The sequence below is a fragment of the Crotalus tigris genome, unplaced genomic scaffold (assembly GCF_016545835.1).
Source record: "Crotalus tigris isolate CLP2741 ecotype Arizona unplaced genomic scaffold, ASM1654583v1 scf7180000024324.182252, whole genome shotgun sequence".
Classification (NCBI taxonomy): domain Eukaryota; kingdom Metazoa; phylum Chordata; class Lepidosauria; order Squamata; family Viperidae; genus Crotalus; species Crotalus tigris.
Window position 1 is genome coordinate 1 of NW_024100495.1, and position 23,660 is coordinate 23,660.

At 40.5% G+C, this 23,660-nt stretch overlaps 1 protein-coding gene across 1 annotated transcript in view; it reads right to left on the reverse strand.

The window, feature by feature from the left end:
* Positions 1–491: 491 nt before the first annotated feature.
* The window catches only part of LOC120299943 (lipoxygenase homology domain-containing protein 1-like), a gene marked incomplete at its 5' end in the record, with an annotated part of 90,956 nt that continues 67,787 nt past the window's right edge, over positions 492–23,660 (reverse strand). The window contains 6 exons of the mRNA XM_039325302.1: positions 492–688; positions 4,736–5,039; positions 7,873–8,033; positions 12,253–12,445; positions 18,665–18,861; positions 20,489–20,565. Coding sequence (XP_039181236.1) covers positions 492–688; positions 4,736–5,039; positions 7,873–8,033; positions 12,253–12,445; positions 18,665–18,861; positions 20,489–20,565 — 1,129 coding nt within the window. The remainder of the gene's footprint in view (positions 689–4,735; positions 5,040–7,872; positions 8,034–12,252; positions 12,446–18,664; positions 18,862–20,488; positions 20,566–23,660) is intronic.

Genomic DNA, 23,660 nt, shown 5'->3' on the forward strand with positions numbered 1-23,660 from the left:
GATGGATGGATGGATGGATGGATGGATGGATAGATAGATAGATAGATAGATAGATAGATAGATAGATAGATAGATAGATAGATGGATGGACAGACAAGATAGATAGATAGATAGATAGATAGATAGATAGATAGATAGATAGATAGATTGATAGATAGATAGATAGATGAGAGAGAGAGACGGACGGATGGATGGACGGATGGATAGATGGATAGATAGATAGACAGACACAGATAGACAGACTAGATAGATAGATAGATAGATAGATAGATAGATAGACAGACAGACAGATAGATAGATAGGTAGGTAGGTAGGTAAGTAGGTAGGTAGGCAGGCAGGCAGGCAGGCAGGTAGACAGACAGACAGACAGACAGACATAGATAGACAAGATAGATAGATAGATGATAGATGATAGATAGATAGATAGATAGATAGATAGATAGATAGATAGATAGATAGATAGATAGACAGACAGATAGATAGATAGCTTTCTACATGGAGGAAATCCTTTGGAGTTTTGTTATTTGGCTATTTACCTGTTTCTTTTCAAACTTGTTCAGATGATTTGAGTACTTCAGGTGGCGCTCCCCAGTGTCTCCTCTTTCACCATAGATGCTCAAGTAAACATTTGCGTCAGTGCCAGCTCCCCATATCATCCCAGTGATAACATGGACTTCGTAGGTGTTTGCTAGAGAAAAAGTAAATTATTAACATGTCAATCAAGTGGTCCTCAGACTTTTTTTTTTTTTGCTGAAAATCTGATTTTTTTTTTTCATTACAAACCAGTATAACAAGCTGAGAAGCTTGTTTGGTTTACTGATGCTTTACTCTTAATTTCTGATGCTGCTTCCTTTGTTTGAAACCAAAATAGGCTGTGGCTAAGTAAATATGAGCCAGCCATGTGCTGCAGCTGCCAAAAAGGCCCACACAGTGCTGGGCTGCATTAACAGAGGGAGAGAATCAAGATCATGTGAAGTGTTAATACCACTTTACAAGGCCTTGGTAAGGCCACCCTTGGAATACGGCATCCAGTTTTGGTCATCATGAAGTAAAAAAAGATGTTGAGACTCTAGAAAGAGTCCAGAGAAGAGCAACAAAGATGATCAGGGGACTGGAGGCTAAAACATATAAGGAAAAGTTGCTGGAATTGGGTATGTCTAGTTTAATGAAGAGAAGGACGAGTGGGGACAGGATAGCAGTCTTCCAGTATCTCAGGGGCTGCCCCAAAGAAGAGGGAGTCAAGCTATTCTCCAAAGCGCCTGAAGGCAGGACAAGAAGCAACGGATGGAAACTAATCAAGGAGAGAAGCAAACCTAGAACTAAGGAGAAACTTCCTGACAGTCAGGAACAATTAACAAGGGGAACAGCCTGCCTCCAGAAGCTGTGAATGCTCCAACACTGGAAGTTTTTAAGAAGAGACTGGACAGCCATTTGTCTGAAATAGTATAGGGTTTCCTGCCTGAGCAGGTGATTGGACTAGATGACCTCCAAAGTCCCTTCCAACATTTATTACTATTATTATGGATCATCGCACAGTCAGCCAGATGTTCAGACTGGATTTGGCATTTTGTCTACCTATCGAGTCCTTACCCAGGACCTGGGAAAGGCAGATGTGGATGTTTGATGGTATTACAGATATGCAGGATGGAAGCAGTTCCCAGTAAGGCCGCCTTTTGCAATTGACTAATGGCGAATTTGTTATGGGAACTGTCTGCTTCAAATCCACACCCGTCCTGGCGTCCTTGACAAGGCTTCAGGCTCCCACTGTCTGCAGCTGAATTGAAGAAGTTTCATTTCTCCATCTACTTAACTAGTGACCGTTTGAAGTTGCAACAGCACTGAAAACCGTGACTTACTACGCAACCATTTTTCACACATAACCACTGTCTCAATTCAATATGCCTTTGGCGGGACAACGGAGGATAACTTAGGCTTTGAATGCAGGCAGATGGACTTTTGGAGGAACTTAACTTAAGGTTAGTCAACTCATCTCTGCCAGCTGCTCTGAGAATGGAGAGAAATATAATATAAGGGTTAGGTTTTTTTTTTCTTTATTCAAGAAAACTCAGTTGTCTGGAAGAATGATCCTAAGGCAATAATATCCCGGACAGTGTTAAATCAGTTTTTGTCACATGGTCTCTTTCAGCTCAGAACTAGGCTGAGTTTAATTTATCAAGAATAACTGTTCGAAGTGTAAACAAAAACCAGACACTTATTATCACATCTGGTGGGTGTGCCCCAGTGCAGAGAAATTCTGGCGTGAGATTTATATATGGCTGGAAAAGATAACTAAAATATACATAGAATTTAGGCCAGAATTGTTTCTGCAAGGAATAATTAGGATCTAATTATGGGAAAGAGAACAAGTATTTAATATCACATAGATTGACAGCTGCAAGAATAGCATTTGCCAATACTGGAAAAATGAAGATATACTATCAGATGAGATTATAATTAGGAAAATTTTAGAATGTGCAGAAATGGATAGATTAACATTAGAGATTAAAGAGAAAGAAGACTCAGTCTATTATAAAACATGGAAAAACTTTTATCAATGGTTAGCAAAATGAGATAATGAAACTGAAATTTGTTAAGATGATTGATTTTTTTTCTTTTGATTAATTGATATGCTTTATAATTTCTGTTACTTTTGTGGACTACAGTTACTGATTGTTATATTAGCCCTGTGGAATACTTGTATCTGGATGATGTCTTGCTTGTTAAACCGTGAAATGTTATTGGGGGCAACCTCATTGGTGTACCCATCCCCACCCTAAATCTTCCCTTGAACCCTACCCTGAACCCCACCACTCATAATTACCTTTGCTTTTTCCCATCTTGAAAAAACTTAATAAAATATTTTTTTTAAAAAAAACAAAGCATACAAGCAAAAAAGGGTAGCATTGTTCTTTGGTTGGAAAAGTTTTTTTAAAAATCTTTCTCAGCCTTTGAAGACTGAACAAGATTAATGATAACAGGCTGTCATCCTAGAGAGATGGGGTTGAATTTATTTACCCTGCCTCCACCCCCCCTTTTTTGTATTTGGGTGGTTTGGAATTACACTTAAAACAAAATAGGGCTATGGTGCCTCGTGCATGTTAATACAGTTCTTTTCATCTCTTTTTTTTTTGCCTGTCATTAAAAAGGCCAGAAGGAGTCACCAAAAATCACAGCTTTCATGCCAAATTTGAGTAGTGAGTCCTTACAGAGGTCCCAATAGCTATCGAAGCAGGTTTAGAGAGTTGTATGTTCATAGAACATAGAATAATAGATTTGGAAGGGACCTTGGAGGTCATCTAGTCCAACCCTCTGCTCAGGCAGGAGACCCTATACCAATCTGGACAAGTGGTTGTCCAGTCTCTTCTTAAAATCCTCCAGTGTTGAAGCACCCACAACGTCTGGAAACAATCCCTCCCACGGATTAATTGTTCTCAATGTCGCGTAATTTCTCCTTAATTCTAGCTCGTTTTTTCTTTAATGGCCTTTTATTCTTTTTATTCCTTGTTTGCAGCTTTTCAAATATTCCAGTATTTGAGATGCTGCTACAAGGAGGAGAGAGTCAAGCTGTTCTCCAAAGCGCCTGAAGGCAGGACAAGAAGCAACGGAGGGAAACTCATCAAGGAGAGAAGCAACCTGGAACTAAGGAGAAACTTCCTGACAGTTAGAACAATTAATCAGTGGAACAACCTGCCTCCAGAAGCGATGAATGCTCCAACACTGGAAGTTTTTAAGAAGAGACTGGACAGCCATTTGTCTGAAATGGTACAGGTTCTCCTGCTTGAGAAGGGGGCTGGACTAGAAGACCTCCAAGGTCCCTTCCAATTCTGTTATTCTATTCTATTCTATTCTATTCTATTCTATTCTGTTCTGTTCTGTTCTGTTCTGTTCTATTTCTATTCTATTCTACATTCCATTATTCTATTCTATTCTATTCTATTCTATTCTATTCTATTCTATTCTATTATTTTCTGTTCCGTTGCATTCCATATATTCTATTCTATTCTATTCTGTTCTGTTCTGTTCTGTTCTGTTCTATTTCTATTCTATTCTATTCTACATTCCATTATTCTATTCTATTCTATTCTATTCTATTCTATTCTATTCTATTCTATTCTATTCTATTCTATTCTATTCTACTCTACTCTACTCTACTCTACTCTACTCTACTCTACTCCACTCCATTCCATTCCATTCTATTATTTTCTGTTCCGTTCCATTCCATTCCACTCTATTCTATTCTAGTCCAGTCCATGTTTTCTATTCTATTCTATTCTATTCTATTCTATTCTATTCTATTCTATTCTATTCTATTCTATTCTATTCTATTCTATTCTATTCTACTCTATTCTATTCTATTCTACTCTATTCTATTCCATGTATTCCATTCCATTCCATATTTTTTTATTTTATTCGGTTCTATTCTGTTCTGTTCTGTTCTGTTCTAATCATCATCATCCTTTTGCCCCTTAATCCTACCCCAACACCAACAACGGAAACCAAAGAATCCATTCTTTTTCTTTGCCCCCTCTCCTTGGGCTTTGAGGACCACAAAAAGCGATACCAGGCAGACCATACATTTTGCACCACGACCCTAAAGGAACTTTCCCTAGCACGGTCCTTTCCAAACGCATTCGATTTCAGTTCTCTGAACTGAACAGTTAAAGGACACCTCCGTAAAGCTGGTTATGCTAGAACATGGTCACAAAAGTATAGACAATGATGGTTCCCCATTCACCTTCAAGCTCAGATGCCTCTTCTGGTGTCAATTCCACAACCAGTTCCTTGTCCTCTTCGTCACTCGCCAGCCAACGGTGGGCTACAAAGTTATAAACCTGCAAAGCATCTGTCTGGTGCGTCTCCTCTTCTTCTTTCTCTTCTGTGGATATCTTTTTCTTCTTTTTCTTCTTTTTTCCTACCCTGCTGGTCTTTGTCCCCATTTTTTTAATGACGACGTTTTCCAGGAACCATCCGTCTGCAAAACCCGCGCCATCGTGGCCAATTCGGATCTTATAGATTCTGCCAACATCAACAGCTTCTATCTTTAAGGGGAGTAATAAATGGGAGCAGTAAAATGTCATTTTTTTTACAAAAAAAAAAGACTGTTGCATGGCACTAATTTCATTAATCCTGATAATAACTGTCAACGCTGCTAACCAGATGTTTTTGCTTTGACAACATATGGAGTTGCAACCATTTTCCATATAAGGAACGATTGCTAGAATTGGGTATGTCTAGTTTAATGAAGGACAAGGGGGGACATGATAGCAGTCTTCCAATATCTCAGGAGCTGCCATAAAGAAGAGGGAATCAAGCTATTTTCCAAAGCGCCTGAAGGCAGGACAAGAAGCAATGGGTGGAAACTAATCAAGGAAAGAAGCAACCTAGAACTAAGGAGAAACTTCCTGACAGTGAGAACAATTAATCAGTGGAATAACCTGCCTCCAGAAGCAGTAAATGCTCCAACACTGGAAGTTTTTAAGAAGAGACTGGACAGCCATTTGTCCGAAATGGTGTAGGGTTTCCTGCCTGAGCAGGGGGTTGGACTAGATGACCTCCAAGGACCCTTCCAACTTTACTACTATTGCTATTACTATTTATGTTTTATTTTTAGAGTTAGATGATGCTGTGGGGGGAGAGGAGTGTGCATGAGAGTTTAGATAGACATAATAATACTGGACTTGGTGTGAGAACCAAAAACTTCCATTTTCTTTTTTTTTTTAATTTTATTTTTAACCAACAAAACAAAACAAAGCAAAACATAACACACATACACACACAGTATATACTCCTCTCCCCTTTTTTTAACAGCAATTACGTAACGGTAATCTTCCATTATTTACATTTCCCCCCTTATTCTTCTTTAGAATATTTGTCCTTATTGCCCCGTTGTTTCTTATTTACCCTTTTCTTCTTTCATATTCTACTTCTTACTAAGAATAATTCATATTATTATTATTATTCATTATTATACACATATTTTCACTTTTGACCTTTCCATATTTATTCTCCTCTATTATTTCTGGTCTCCAACCAGTCATACCACTTGTTCCATATAGTACTCTGTGTCTTCCTTTTCTTTTATCTCTTTTGTTAATTTGTCCATCTCAGCACAGTCCAGGATTTTTCTTATCACTTCTTCCTCTGATGGTATATTCTCATTTTTCCAGCACTGTGCATATGCTATTCTTGCCGCCGTTATTATATGTAAAATTAAGTACCATATTCCTTTACTATATTTTCTGTTTAAAATACCCAACAAAAAGATCTCTGGTTTCCAATCTATGGGTTGATCTATTATTTCTTCGATCCATTTTCTTGTTGTAGTCCAGTATTTTTTCGCAACTGGGCATGTCCACCATAAATGATAATATGTTCCGTGTACTTTTTTTACATTTCCAGCATGTTGGTGAATTGTTCTGGAACATCTTGGCAAGCTTTGCTGCTGGAAGATGCCATTAAAAAAAAAAACTTCCATTTTCTATGTGCTCTTACGGTTGTCACCTTTGGGAAGCTACAGGTAGTCCTTGATTTACAACAGTTCATTTAGTAACCACTCAAAGCTACAATGGCACTGGAAAAAAAGCAACTTATGACTGTTCTTCACACTTACAACCATGGCAGCTTCACCCTCATCACGTGATCAACATTCAGAGGCTTGGCCAAACCCAAGTCCTGCAGCCGTTCTTCGTACGTTTCAGTCTCCAGGCCTTTAATTTTATATTATAAAACAATAGTATGTATTTTACAGGTGGCCCAAGACAATTCCTCATCACTCAATGTGGCCCAGGCAAGCCAAAAGGTTGCGCAAATATCATCTACAGCCATGGTGGCGAACCTATGGCATGTGTGCCACAGGTGGCACGCAGAGCCCTCTCTGTGGGCACATGCACCATCGTCCCAATCCTAGGCCTTCAGCTGGGTTTTATAAAACCAGTGGTTCTCAACCTGTGGGTCAGGACCCCATTTGGGGTCGAACGACCATTTCACGGGGGTCACCAAACAACGCAGTCCGCCATTTTTTCCCCCCTTTTCCTTAGCTGAGCTACTCCCTTTTATTCTATTGGCTTTTGAAAGCCAATAGGATAGACTCTCTTGAATAGAGTCTAATTCTATTGGCTTTCAAAAGCCAATAGGAATTGTCCAGGCTGTCTCTGCCCTGCTGAGCCCGCCAAAAGTCCCATTCTGCAAACGGTGCTGCACCAGTTGAGTAGTTCTCGACTTACGACTGGTTGAGTAGTCCTCGACTTACGACCGGTTGGTGGTCGCGGCATTAAAAAGGTTGAGAACCACTGTATAAAACCTTTTCACTTTAGGCCTCCACCGCCATGTGCCCAAAAAAAAAAGGTTTAATCAATTAGTCAACTTCAACTTCTCACGGGAAAAAAAAAGATCTCACGAAATTGGAATTGATTGATTGAACTTTTTAATCCCACCCAGTCTGCCGTTACCACTGCAGCCATGCCCACCCAATGGGCCACACCCAGCCAATGGGCCATGCCCACCTGGCACCCAATGATGCATAAGTGGGTTTTGGGTTGCAGTTTGGGCACTCCGTCTCTAAAAGTTTCGCCATCACTGATTTAGAGTGTCAACGCTGCTAACATCAGATGCTTTGACCACAGTTTGAAATGCAGGCTTTCCCTCCAGTTCTCCAGCCCGCCAATTCTTATCATCTCTTATTTCAATAACCTTGGTTCACAGACTAGGTCCAGTATTGTTATGTCTAGCTAAACTCTCATGCACATTCCTCCACCCCCCCCCCACATCAGCATCATCTAAGTCTAAAAGTAAAACATAACAAGATGGTGGTGGTATCTCGGGATCTTTGCAAATGGACGTTAGAATTCCCTCGTGATCCTAACATGAGCATACCTTGAATTTTTCCGAGGCTCTGCGCTCGTGGTTGTTGGACCTGTTCTTCAAAATAAGGACCTCCGTCTTACCCAGCTCACCGTAAACCTGCAGGAAGACTTTCGCGTTGGTGCCCGCGTTCCGCACGTCTCCGGTAACGGTACAGATCTCATAGTTGATCACTTGTTTAGAGCAGAAGAGAGAGAAATGCAGCTGAGAATAATTGAAACGTAGAAATCCAGAGCGTGGGTTCAACGTCTTGCAGAGAGGTCTTTTCACAATTATAATAAGGTGACCAACTGTCCTCCTTTAGGGAGGACATTCCTCCTTTTGTGAGTTCTGTCCTCCCTTGAAAAGTGTCCTCCTACATGTCCTCCTTTTTGATATTTGAAGACTAATCTGCAGGGCTTTTTTTCCCTCATAGAACGCTCAGAACGGTGTTCCGGCACCTTTTTTTTTATGGTTTTTTTTTCCAACTTTTGCATGAGCTGTGCTACTCCCCCTATTGGCTTTCGAAAGCCAATAGGAATTGCTGCTGAGCGCACCAAAACACCCGGCTGGCAAACTTTGCACATGCAAGTTGTCTGCAGCGAAGGTGAATTGGCAGGAACTTTGCACCCCTCCCTGCTACCCAACTACGCCATTTCCTAGTTAGTTCCGAAGATACCTGGAGGACACTGGAGCGGTAAGTTTCTCTTGATCTTCGGCTCTGCTAGGGCAATAATGGCTGCGGGTGCAAGAGGCAGGGGCAGCAGGGGTGCTGCGGGCAGGATTATGAGGGGCAGCAGCAGCCGGCCGCCCCCCGTACTGTGGGAGCCGCGGGGCCCTCTCTACACGGGGCTGTGCAGGGTGGGCGGTGGTGCTGGCGAGGCGGCTGCAGGCGGGGTATGTTGATGGCGGGCTGCCCCCCGGGGCCAGTGCAGCTGGTACTTTGGGAGCTGCGGGGCCCGCTCTACATGGGGCAGTAGTGCTGGCTTGGCGGCTGTGGGCGGGGTGTGTCAATGGCGGGCTCCCCCCCAGGGCCAGAGCTGGCGCAGCTGGTGCTTTGGGAGCTGCGGGGCCCGCTCTACATGGCAGGGCAGTGGTGCTGGTGGGGTGGCTGTGAGCGGGGGCGCAGTGGGCGGTTGACCTTCCATGGGCCAAGCCAGCTTTTACAATATTTTTTTCTTCTATTTATTTGTGTCCTCCTTTTCATTGTAAAAAAGTTGGTCACCTTAATTATAAGGGTTTCTCCCTCCCTCCCTCCCTCCCTCTCTCTCTCTCTCTCTCTCTCTCTCTCTCTCTCTCTCTCTCTCTCTCTCTCCCTTTCCCTCCCTTCTCATCTTGCTTTACACACCCCTTAATTCTTCTGGCTTATTCAGAGGGAGGAATGGAAATCAAGCAGAAGAGAAGTGAGCATTCAAAGGCAAAAGGATGATCTGAAGTTCTGCCCTTAGCATCCTCTGCCCATAATTCAGGGGGTCCCCAACCCTAACTTTAATCCCGACCCCACCTTATCCCTAACCCTATAAAAACTAATAAAATTTTATATAACAACAAATACATAAATAAATAAATTCATTGCTTTGGTTTTCTTTAAAATTTGGAGACGTCCTTTTTAGGCGGTTTGTGTGGATTTTAAGCACCGTGCTGCCTTTTGCTCTGCCCTACGAAATGAAACGAAAGGAAGGCCTGCTCTTAAGTGCAGCGTTCAACCAAGAGGGAGAAAGCTCTGGTCCTGTTAGCCTTCCACAAGGCCTGGAAAGCCAGATGTTTCCCTCACGCACTTGGCCAGATGTTAGCTGACCCTGACCTGAAATGACTTGGAATGGAAGATGCTTATTCTGCATCGCGGTGTTTTTGTTCCCGCTTTCTGTTTTTAGGTTTTTACAGATAGCGACACATTGCTGGGTGGCCATATTATAAACCATCTCAATAAATATAGATGAAATGTATGAGGTCACACGAAAAAAAAGGATACATTTAGGGTATGTTCCAAGAAAAAGATAATTTAGGACAGGTGCATACAAGCATGAGGTTATTTTTTTGTATATAAAACCACAAGTGTAAGGGGGGAAAAATCTGTATAACAACTAGAGAATTTCTTTGGGGAGTTGTTCTTTTTTAAAAAAATAAATAAATACCTGAAACTCAGTGATACAGAATAATATTTAATTGCATCTTATAATGATTCAGGCATCATTTATCTTTTGCAGGAATGAGCACCGAAGACTTTGATTCTTTTTTTTTTTTTCAAACATCCACCTGACAGGGATTAATTCCTCTCAAATGGTAGCCAATTTCTCCTCAGCCTTTCATTTCCTTCACTTCCTATTTCTATACTATAATAACAGTAACAACAACAACAACAACAACAACAAGAGGAGGAGGAGGAGGAGGAGGAGGAGGAGAAGAAGAAGAAGAAGAAGAAGAAGAAGAAGAAGAAGAAGAAGAAGAAGAAGAAGAAGAAGAAGAAGAAGAAGAAGAAGAAGAAAGAAGAAGAGAAGAAGAAGAAGAAGAAGAAGAAGAAGAAGAAGAAGAAGAAGAAGAGGTGGTGGAGGAGGAGGAGGAGGAGGAGGACAACGATGACTGTGGGGTCCTTGGTGTTTTCTGAGCTTGAAGAAGAAGAAGAGGAAGAGGAAGAGGAAGAGGAGGAGGAGGAGGAGGAGGAGGAGGAGAGGAAGAAGAAGAAGAAGAAGAAGAAGAAGAAGAAGAAGAAGAAGAAGAAGAAGAAGAAGAAGAAGAAGAAGATGATGATGATGATGGTGATGGAAGGGATCTTGGAGGTCTTCTAGTCCAACCCCTGCCATCTATCTACCCTACATGACCTTAAGAAAACTAAGTAATATTTGGATGGGACTTTTTTTCTTTTCTTTTTATTCTTTTTTAAAACATTAAAATACAAACTCCAGAAAGAAAGAAATAAAAAGCAAAAAAAAAAACCTAAAACAAAACAAAACTAGACAAGACCACACAAAGGAAAAAAAAGTGCATAAAAAGAAAAAACAAAACAAGTTTATACACAAATGGTTGCCCTTAGTTGACTATTGATAAATATATTTAAAAAACAATAATTTTCCCCCCTCCCACCTCTCCTTGCGAAGTAGGCACATAATTTATAAATAGACTCCCAAGGAGAGGTTTCATTATTAAGAGCCAGAGGAGGGTATTTGATCTGGATGGAATGGGAGACAATGATTGCAGGGATCTGTGGTAGAGAAGTTCATTTTTTCATTTCAGGTTTTTGTAATGTTCTTGTCTAGTTTTGTTTTGTTTTTGTTCATTTTTCCATTTTTCATTTTCTTTTGGCTAAAATAAATTTTTTTTAAAAAAACTTAATCCTAAATTATTCTAATTTCAATGCTTAATTGTGTTGATGATATTGTACACCGCCCAGTGCCCCTCTCTGAGGGAGATGGTTGGTTAAGAAATATGAAATATAGAATAAATAAGATAGATAGATAGATAGATAGATAGATAGATAGATAGATAGATAGATAGATAGATAATGGATGATAGATAGATAGATGGATAGATGGATGGATGGATGGATGGATGGATGGATATATAGATACATAGATACAGATAGATATAAACACTGTAAAAAGATAGAGATACTGCAGATATAGGAAAATAGATAGATAGATAGATAGATAGATAGATAGATAGATAGATAGATAGATAGATATAGATAGATATTGATAGAATATAGATAGATAGATAGATAGATAGATAGATAGATAGATATTGATAGAATATAGATAGATAGATAGATAGATAGATAGATAGATAGATAGATAGATAGATAGATAGATATTGATAGAAGATAGATAGATAGATAGATAGAATATAGATAGATAGATAGATAGATAGATAGATAGATAGATAGATAGATAGATAGAAGAAAGAAATAGAAATAGCAAATAGTTGATAGAAATAGAGATAGAGACAGATAGACAGGCAGACTGACAGGCAGACAGACAGATAGATAGATAGATAGATAGATAGATAGATAGATAGATAGATAGATAGATAGATAGATAGATAGATAGATGATAGATAGATATGGATGGATAGAATATCGATAGATAGATAGATAGATAGATAGATAGATAGATAGATAGATAGATAGATAGATAGATAGATAGATAGGTAGGTAGGTAGGTAGGTAGGTAGGTAGGTAGGTAGGTAGGTAGGTAGATAGATAAATAGATAGATAGATAGATAGATAGATAGATAGATAGATAGATAGATAGATAGATAGATAGAAGAAAAGAAAGAAATAGATAGCAAATAGTTGATAGAAATAGAGATAGAGACAGATAGACAGGCAGACCGACAGGCAGACAGATAGATAGATGGTAGGTAGGTAGACAGACAGACAGATAGACACAGACAATAAACAAACACTCCATCCCTTACATTTCTCAATCTCCATGATTTCGCTGGGATAAACCTCAATCTGTACCTTCCCGTCAGCTTCGTTTTTGTCAAGCCATCGGTTGCAGGGGAAGTTGTACATCTTGCCGTGGACGGGGATAATAATCTGAACGCTGCCAAGGTGCCAGCCTGCTTGGAGGCCCACATTGTCGTGCCCGATGAGAATCCGGTGGATCTTCAGAAAACAAAGAGGGAGGAAGGAAGTGGGGAAGTCAGGAAAGAAGAACAGTGTGTATACCTTTTTAAAAGATCCACTGCTGCGGTGATTGGGTTGGTAAAGCAAGCAGCCTTATGGGTTTTCAGCACTTCATCAACATTTCCTGGTAGATGTGGGCTAAATAGGAGAATATTTGTAATTCAGGGTTGAAATAAACAAGTCTTTGGTGCTCTCGGACCTCCGTTGTTTTCTTGCCGACGTTTTATTATGTCTGGATTCCCAAGACAAACGAACTCATTTGGGATTCCAGGAACAAAGTTTTATTGGAGCAAAGCGTTTGCAAAGGCTGGTGGACCTCACTCACGCAGGAGAATAACCTCCATGTGCAATTCTTAAAAGCATACATATAATAATAATAATAATAATAATAATAATAATAATAATAATCCCCCAGTGAGGCACTACCTTGACATGGTTGTGGGGCTTGTGTACTCTGAGGAAGATGAGAGCTATGCCAGAGGTTCAACCATACTGGACAGGTCTCATCAGAGGAGTCAGACAAAGAGTGTCTCTCCCATAAAAAATATGGTGAGACGTAAATTTCAGAATGCCATACCGGCTCGGACGTCGCCCGGGTTAACAAGGTCCGCACTAGATATTGGAGTTCCTGGATATCTGGTGAAAAATGGGTTACAGGACTCAGGACTGTTGGCTGAGCAACCAGGGCCAGCAGCTGCAGAACTACTGGAAGAAAAGGTGTTTACCCGTCGCAGATACACAGTGATGGAAAACAAAGAAATAATGATCTGTTACTACAGATCAAGTCCAACAAGACGAGGATATCTAAAACGAATGCACGAATTCTGGAAAGAACAACATCCAGAATCAGAAATAACAGAACAGAGACTAGCAGATCAACGCCGATTTATAACACGAAATAAAGTATTCACAGAAACAGAATTGGACGAACTGCAAAGGTTTACCCAGGGCAAAGAAATCAAAGCCTTACAAGAAGTAATTCAGAATGTAGAGGCAAACCAGGGGGAGTTGGCAGTGAAGGAATCCAGCAGAGATATACAACTGTTCTCATTTGGAAACCAGGCACCTCTTCCTCAGGAAGAACAAAACCCTCTAACTAAAGAAATAAAAGAATTGAAACAAAGAATAACTGAGCATCTAGAACAGCACAAAAACAACAGAATAAGGCTGCCTGCATTGAAGCTTGTTCCAAAGAAACAGCTAGCACAAGCATTAAAAGATGCAAATACTGCAATAGCAAGTATAAGCACCAATTCACTGCAAGAAACAAACCAACTAATGTACAGCACAGCTGCAGTTATAACAGAATACCTGGGATGCAAAATCAACAAAAAGAAAAACAAACAAACAGTGCACCAGAAAAATGGAAGGTTAGACTAGAAAATAAGATCAGCAAGTTAAGATCACATGCAAGCAAGCTAGAACAGATGAAAGAAAAGAAGCTGAAGAACAAGAAGACCAAAGAATACCTAATCAAGAAATACCACTTAGAAACAAGGAAGATCAAGGAAGCACTGGAAATAATAAAGCAACAAATAACAGCTATAGCCAGGAAAATCAGTAGATATGAAGCTCGAATTGCAAACTATAGGCAGAACCTCCAATTTCAATCCAATCAGAAACGTTTCTACCAATCCATCAATGGAGAAACTGCAAGGAATCAGTCAGTACCTGACAAGGAAGAAACAGTGCAGTTCTGGAAGCAGATATGGGATAACCCAAAGAAATACAACAAGGATGCGGCTTGGTTAAAAGAGGTGGATGCAAATAAAACAGAAGTTGAAATGAAAGAACTAGTAATAACAACAAAAATGGTAGAAAAAAGAGCAAAGAAAATCAAAAATTGGTCAGCACCAGGTGAAGATGAACTGCATGGGTTTTGGTTGAAACATCTAACTGTTATACACCCACTCATTGCCAAGCAGTTCAACAATATACTACAAGGAGGAGAAATTGAAAAGTGGCTAACAACTGGGAAAACCTACCTAATAATGAAAAATCCAGCAAAAGGGGCAACACCAGGTAACTACAGGCCAATTACCTGCTTACCAACAACTTTCAAATTACTAACTGGTGTGGTAGCTGATGCAGTACAACAGCATCTAGTTGAAAACAATCTCTTTCCACCTGAGCAGAAAGGAAACCGCCCCAATAGCAGAGGAACAAAAGATCAACTCCTAATAGACAAAATGATCTTGGAAAACTGCAAGAGAAGGAAGACCAACCTGAATGTGGCATGGATTGACTACAAAAAGGCATTTGACTCTCTGCCACATGATTGGATAATCAAGTGCCTAGAAATAACAGGAGTCAGTAGAAACATCAGAAAATTTGTGCAAAGATCGATGGCACAATGGAAGACACAGTTGCAGATCAATGGTGAGAAGCTGGGAGAGGTTAATATCAAGAGAGGAATATTTCAAGGAGATTCATTATCACCATTACTATTTGTTATTGCACTGTTTCCTCTGTCAACAATACTGAATAACTCAGGACATGGCTATCAAACATCAAAAACATCTGCTAGACTATCCCACCTCCTTTACATGGATGATCTGAAGCTGTATGGAAAAACATCATCTGAAATAGAATCGCTGCTCAACACTGTCCGTATATATAGCCAAGATATTGTAATGGAGTTTGGCTTGGACAAATGTGCCACACTTACTATCAAACAAGGAAAAATAGTGAAAACTGAAGGAATCAAGATGCCCCACGAAAATAACATTAAGAGTCTGGATGAGGAAGAGTACTACAAATACTTGGGTATCCTTCAAGCTGACAACATCAAGCACACTGAAGTCAAGAAAAAGATTAGAGGTGAATACATCAAGAGAGTGAAGAAGATCTTAAAATCCAAACTCAATGGAGGAAATACCATAAAGGCAATCAACACCTGGGCAATCCCAGTCATTAGGTACACAGCTGGAATAGTGGACTGGACTCAAGCAGAACTAAAAGCAATGGATAGGCAGACCAGAAAAATAATGACAATGAATCATGCCCTTCATCCACGCAGTGACATTGATAGACTTTATCTACCAAGGCAAATAGGTGGGCGTGGAATGCTACAAGTACATCAGATGGTTGAAGAAGAAAAAATGGCTTTGGAAGAATATCTGAAGAACAATGATGAAGATGCACTGAAATTAGTATATCAGGAAGGCTTACTAACTACTGGAGAGACCAAACTGGCCTACAAGAAAGACCAAATGAAGAACAGAATAGAGGCATGGGAAGACAAAGCACTACATGGCCAATACATGAAAAAAATAGCTGGGAAAGCAGATAATAATAAAACCTGGCAATGGCTAAGAGCAGGAAAATTGAAGAAAGAGACCGAGGGACTAATTCTGGCTGCACAAGACCAAGCCTTAAGGACAAATGCATACAAAGTCAAAATTGAGAAGACAGCAACAGACAGTAAGTGCCGCCTATGCAAAGAAGCTGAAGAAACAGTGGACCACTTGGTAAGCTGTTGCAAGAAGATTGCACAGACTGATTACAAGCAGCGGCATGACAAAGTAGCAACAATGGTGCATTGGAAGATCTGCAAAAAATATCATTTGCCTGTAAGCAAAAACTGGTGGGATCATAAAATAGAGAAAGTCATAGAAAATGATAAAATTAAACTGCTCTGGGACTTCAGAATTCAAACAGACAAGCACCTGCAACATAACACCCCAGACTTAACAATTGTCGATAAGAAAGACAAAAAAGTCTGGATAGTGGACGTGGCAGTGCCTGGAGACAGCAGAATAGAAGAGAAAGAACTGGAGAAGATAACAAAATACAAAGACCTACAAATAGAAATAGAAAGACTGTGGCAAAAGCAAGCAAGGGTAGTACCAATAGTCATAGGCTCCTTGGGTGCAATCCCAAAACAACTGGAGCACCACTTGAACACCATTGGCATTGACAAATTTGCTATTAGTCAATTGCAAAAGGCGGCCTTATTAGGAACTGCTTCCATCCTGCGACGATACCTGTAATACCATCAAACATCCACATCTGCCTATCCCAGGTCCTGGGTAAGGACTCGATAGGTAGACAAAATGCCAAATCCAGTCTGAACATCTGGCTGACTGTGCGATGAATGATAATAATAATAATAATGGCAGTGCCTGGAGACAGCAGAATAGATGAGAAAGAACTGGAGAAGATAACAAAATACAAAACCTACAAATAGAAATAGAAAGACTGTGGCAAAAGCAAGCAAGGGTAGTGCCAATAGTCATAGGCTCCTTAGGTGCAATCCCAAAACAACTGGAGCACCACTTGAACACCATTGGCATTGACAAATTCGCTATTAGTCAATTGCAAAAGGCGGCCTTACTAGGAACTGCTTCCATCCTGCGACGATATCTGTAATACCATCAAACATCCACATCTGCCTATCCCAGGTCCTGGGTAAGGACTCGATAGGTAGACAAAATGCCAAATCCAGTCTGAACATCTGGCTGACTGTGCGATGATCCATAATAATAATAATAATAATAATAATAATAATAATAATAATAATAATAAAAAGTTGGAAGGGACCTTGGAGGTCATCTATTCCAACCCCCTGCTCAAACAGGAGAACCTGTACTATTTCAGACAAATGGCTGTCCAGTCTCTTCTTAAAAACTTCCAGTGTTGGAGCATTCACAACTTCTGGAGGCAGGTGGTTCCACTGGTTAATTGTTCTGACTGTCAGGAAGTTTCTCCTTAGTTCTAGGTTGCTTCTCTCCTTGATGAGTTTCCATCCGTTGCTTCTTGTCCTGCCTTCAGGTGCTTTGGAGAGTAGCTTGACTCCCTCTTCTTTGGGGCAGCCCCTGAGATATTGGAAGGCTGCTATCATGTCCCCCCTGGTCCTTCTCTTTGTTAAACTGGACATCCCCAATTCTAGCAACCGTTCCTTATATGTTTTATCCTCCAGTCCCCTGATCATCTTTGTTGCTCTTCTCTGCACTCTTTCTAGAGTCTCAACATCTTTTTTACATCGTGGTGACCAAAACTGGATGCCGTATTCCAAGTGTGGCCTTACCAAGGCCTTGTAAAGTGGTATTAATACTTCATATGATCTTGATTCTATCCCTCTGTTAATGCAGCCTAGCACTGTGTTAGCCTTTTTGGCAGCTGCAGCACACGGCTGGCTCCTATTTAGGTGATTGTCTACTAGGATTCCAAGGTCCCTCTCACAGTTATTACTATTGAGCAAGGTACTCCCTATACTATACCTGTGCATTTGGTTTTTCTTGCCTAAATGTAGAACCTTACTTTTTTCACCATTGAATTTCATTTTGTAAGATAGCACCCAGTGTTCAAGTCTGTCTAAATCCTCCTATATCTTAAGCCTGTCTTCTGGAGTGTTGGCTATTCCTGCCAGCTTGGTGTCGTCTGTAAATCACCTAAATCCTTGATGAAGATGTTGAAGAGCACTGGGCCCAGAAGTGGTATTAACACTTCACGTGATCTTGATTCTATCCCTTCTGTCAATGCAGTTTAGGATTGCGCTGGTGTTTTGGGCAGCTGCAGCACGCAGCTGGCTCGTATTTAAGTGATTGTTTAAATGATTGTCTACTAGGACTCCAACATCCCTCTAGCATAGTGGTTCTCAATCTTTTTAATGCCGCGACCCCCAACCGGTCGTAAGTCGAGGACTACTCAACCGGTCGTAAGTCGAGGACTACTCAACTGGTGCAGCACCGTTTGCAGACTGGGACTTTTGGCGGGCTCAGCAGGGCAGAGACAGCCTGGACACTTCCTATTGGCTTTGGAAAGCCAATAGAATTAGACTCTATTCAAGAGAGTCTATTCTATTGGCTTTCAAAAGCCAATAGAATAAAAGGGAGTAGCACAGCTAAGGAAAAGGTGGAAAAAATGGTGGACTGCGTTGTTTGGCGACCCCCGTGAAATGGTCGTTCGACCCCAAATGGGGTCCCAACCCCACAGGTTGAGAACCGCTGGTCTAGCAGTTACTCCTATTGAGCCAGGTACCACCTATTCTATACCTGTGCATTTGGTTTTTCTTGCCTAAATGTAGAAAGTTACTTTTCACACCATTGAATTTCACTGAATTTCATCCATTCATACTACTATTGAAGTACAGTATATCTGTGCAGGTTTTTTTTTCAAAAACTCTTAAAAGCATTTTCACTAAAAAAAACCTGCAGTCAGTTCTTAGTCTGCATCATAATTTCAGATCTTTCTTACCTTCCCAATGTCCATTGTATCCAGAGTAAAGATATCTATCCGGCTACGTTCAAAGTAATTTCCTAAGTCATTATCGGAAACTAGAAGAAATTCCTTTTTGGTGTCTGCTTTTTCACCGTACAGCTTGATCAAAACCTTTGAATCTGAACTGGCTCCTGGGACATCTCCCGTCTTTATACTGATGTGATAACTGATATCTGTGAATACATTAATAATTTGTACACAAGAGACATCATCATCATTATCAACATACCAAGCCTTAAGGACAAATGCATATAAAGTCAAAATTGAGAAGACAGCAACAGACAGTAAGTGCCGCCTATGCAAAGAAGCTGAAGAAACAGTGGACCACCTGGTAAGCTGCTGCAAGAAGATCGCACAGACTGACTACAAGCAGCAGCATGACAGAGTAGCAACAATGGTGCACTGGAAGATCTGCAAGAAATATCATTTGCCTGTAAGCAAGAACTGGTGGGATCATAAAATAGAGAAAGTCATAGAAAATGACAAAGTTAAAACTGCTCTGAGATTTCAGAATTCAAACAGACAAGCACCTGCCACATAACACCATGGACTTAACAATTTTCGATAAGAAAGACAAAAAAGTCTGGATAGTGGACGTGGCAGTGCCTGGAGACAGCAGAAGAGACAGGAAAGAACTGGAGAAGATAACAAAATATAAAAACCTACAAATAGAAATAGAAAGATTGTGGCAAAAGCAAGCAAGGGTATACCAATAGTAATAGGTGCCTTGGGTGCAATCCCAAAACAACTGGAGCACCACTTGAACACCATCATTGGCATTGACAAATTCACTATTAGTCAATTGCAAAAGTCAGCCTGACTAGGAACTGCTTCCATCCTGCAACGAGATCTGTAATACCATCAAACATCCACACCTGCCTATCCCAGGTCCTTGGTAAGGACTCGGAAGGTAGACAAAAATGCCAAATCCAGTCTGAACATTTGGCTGACTGTGAGATATAGATCAAAGCAGGAAACAAATATACCACTCTCTGAGACAACATACTTAATACAGGTTCAGAATAATAGGTTTGGGAAGGGATCTTGGAGGTCATCTAGTCCAATCTTCTACTCAAGGAAGAGACCCTATACCATTTCAGACAAATGGTTGTCCAATCTCTTCTTAAAAACCTCCAGTGATGGAGCACCCACAACTTCTGGAGGCAGGTTGTTCCACTGGTTAACTGTTCTGTCAGGAAATTTCTCCTTAGTTCTAGGTTGCTTCTCTCCTTGATTATTTTCCATCCATTGCTTCTGGTCCTGTCTTCAGGGGCTCTGGAGAACAGCTTGACTCCCTCTTCTTTGGGGCAGCCCCTGAGATACTGGAAGACTGCTTTCGTGTCCCCCCTCGTCCTTCTCTTCATTAAATCAGACATAGTAATCTTAGTAGTCTTCCCCCTGGGTCCAGTCCAAGCCGGGAATATACTACAGACTTCTTTCTAAAGCAGTCTCCATGTTGTTTATTCCCGGCTTGGACTGGACCCTGATGAAGATTACTAACCAAGCTGGTTTGAATGCAGCCACTATTTTTTTTTAAGCCCATTGATTAAGCATGTTGGACGATACAGTCGGTATATAATATGATGACAGTAACTATGTGAACTCCACCCATAGATAAGAAAATAAATAAATAAACCTCTGAAAGAATTTTATCATGAATTAAAACAAACTGAGCAGCGGTGAACTCAACAGGATAGAAATGTCTTTTTGGCATCTGTTAGGCAGGGATGTGATTCAGCCAATGGAAATGATAAAAATGTGTTTCTCACGGAGTAAAACACAAATGAAAAGCAAACTCACTTTCCAGCATAGACGATCTCCCATCTGGAATCAGCTCTCGAACAATCTGTCCATCATCTTCATTTTTGTCAAGCCATCTGGTTAGTAAATAAAATGTAAGTTATCTGCTATTACTGATCAAATATCAGGAGGCTTATTATAATTCTGGGAGGAAGAGTGTATCGTGAAAGAAAAGCAGTGTGTTTAGAGTGGTTTTTTTTTTATCAGAGTCTAGAATAAAGAAACAGATTATTGGCATATTTGTAAAGGAAGCATCACACATTACAAAATTCAGACACACAGACTTTGAATTCCATTTTCTAATCAGCATTCTCTACTACTGCAGGTAGATTTACTAAAAACAAGAGAGGGGGGAAAAATGATTTCTAGCCAGCTAATGCCATAATGATTTCAACTCATTAAAAAAAAATCTAATATTTCTGGAATGGAAGGTTGAGAACAGGCTTAAAAGTTTTAAAATGCGCATAGCACCATTTTATCTAACTCCTATCACCTTGTATTCCAGGCACTCTTCTTTAATACATGAAGTTAATTTTATACGGGGTTTAAAACCTGTTGTTTCACTAGTTGTGTTTTATTTCTAGACTTTATAAAAAAGAAATCAAGCCAAAAAAAAAGTTGTTCAAGTCAAGTTCAATCCTATTGACTTCGTTAGACAACAGCCTAGATGATCATAGCATTTTTTTGGCATGAGAATGCAAATTATTTGTCATTGCCTACTACTCATATGAAATGGAGGTAGTGACAGATTTTATTTTCCTGGGCTCCAAGATCATCACTGATGGGGACTGCAGCCAAGAAATTAAAAGACGCTTGCTCCTGGGGAAGAAAGCTATGGCAAATCTAAACAGCATCCTAAAAAGCAGAGACGTCACCCTGCCAACAAAAGTGTGTATAGTCAAGGCCATGGTTTTCCCAGTTGCAATGTATTGTGAAAGTTGGACCATAAGAAAGGCTGAGCGCCAAAGAATGGAGGCCTCTGAACTCTGGTGCTGGAGAAGACTCCTGCGAGTCCCCTGGACTGCAAGGCGATCCAACCGGTCAGTCCTGGAGGAGATCAACCCCGACTGCTCTTTAGAAGGCCAGATCCTGAAGTGGAAACTCAAGGACTTTGGCCCCCTAATGAGAAGGAAGGACTCCCTGGAGAAGGGCCTGATGCTGGGAAAGATGGAGGGCAAGAGAAGAAGGGGATGACAGAGAAGGAGGTGGCTGGATGGAGTCACTGAAGCAGTAGGCGTGAGCTTCAATGGACTCCAGAAGATGGTAGAGGACAGGAAGGCCTGGAAGAACGTGGTCCATGGGGTTGCAATGGGTCGGTTACGACTTCACAACTAACAACAACTACTACTACTACTCATATGAACAGGTAGATGATAAATACATAGCTTTTCTATAGTCCAGTCTTCAGCCTTGTGAGTTTTTGGTGCTCTCCCAGACCAGACTCTGCTCAGCTTTTTTTCAAGATCAGCCAGAGAATCACCTTCAATGACGGTTACTTTAATGGTAGTTTGCAAATATAAGCATACAGTAATGTTTGAGGCAGGGGATTCAAAGTGGGTCACCACCCGAACAGAAACAGGTTCTGTTTAAATCTTTTGTGCAAGAAGACAGCTGTTATGACTGCTCTATATAAACAATGAGCAAGCCTTAGTAATTTATTCTGAGAGTGGCTTTGAATTTAGTGCAAACAAAATTTTGCCAGATAGTGTCAGTCATCTTAACTGATTTAGGAAGGGATTTTTTTGTAAAAAAAAAAATGATATTTGTTGTTTATGTAAGATGGTTTACAGAAGCTTCCAAAGATGTGGGGTTTTTTTTGTTAGTTTTCTTAGAGAAGACAAATCTATTTGAAGGAGGAACTACTTCACTGAAAAACATCTTTAAAGACTAAGTTGACCCTCAGCTTATACAGGTGTCCTTGGTTATCTATTTTGGGAATAGGAAGTTGGGTATCTTAACCTATTTTTACAGTTAATCACCTATCCATAACAAGGAATTAAGACTTATCAGCAAATAGCCCGAGCCTGCAAAGATGAAGTGAAGAAAGCCAAGGCTCAAAATGAACTAAGGCTTGCGACCAAAGTCAAAAATAACAAAAAAAGCTTCTTTCAACATGTAAAAAACAAGAAAAAAGTGAAGGAAATGATTGGTCCATTAGTGGGTGGAAGTGGCAAGAAGGTGACAAGCAACAGGGAGAAAGCAGAACTATTTAACTCGTTTTTTGCATCTGTCTTTACACAAAGGGAAAAAACAGACCAACCTATCAAAAATAGTGCCATAAAAAACAAAATAGAAACACAAGTTAAGATAGGCAAGAAAATGGTTAAGTGAGCACCTGTCCAGCCTAGATGAGTTCAAATCGCCAGGACCAGATGGATTACACCCCAAGGTTCTCAAGGAACTGGCAGATGTGATATCGGAACCACTGAACTATATTTTTCAAAGATCCTGGAACACAGGGGAACTACCAGAGGACTGGAAAAGAGCTGATGTAGTTCCCATCCTCAAAAAAGAAAAAAAAATGGATCCAGGAAATTACAGACCTATCAGCCTGACCTCAATACCTGGGAAGATCCTGGAAAAGATAATCAAACAACGAATCAACGAACACCTAGAGGAAAACAAAGTCATTACTAAAAGCCAATATGGGTTTGTCAAAAATAGATCATGCCAGACAAATCTTATTGCATTCTTTGACCAAGTGACAAAATTAGTGGATCAGAGGAACGCTGTGGACATAATTTACTTGGACTTCAGTAAGGCATTTGATAAAGTAGATCACAACCTACTACTTGACAAGATAGAAAAATGTGGGGTAGACAGAACCACCACCAGATGGATCCGTAGCTGGCTGACCGGCCGTACTCAGCGAGTGGTCCTCAATGGAACTGCATCTATATGGAGGGAAGTGTGTAGTGGGGTGCCCCAGGGCTCTGTTCTGGGCCCAGTACTCTTCAACATCGTCATCAACGATTTGGATGAAGGGATAGATGGGGAACTCATCAAATTTGCAGATGACACCAAGCTGGCAGGAATAGCCAACACTCCAGAAGACAGGATTCAGATACAGAAGGATCTGGACAGACTTGAACACTGGGCACTAACTAACAAAATGAAATTCACTGGTGAAAAAAGCAAGGTTCTACATTTAGGCAAGAAAAACCAAATGCAC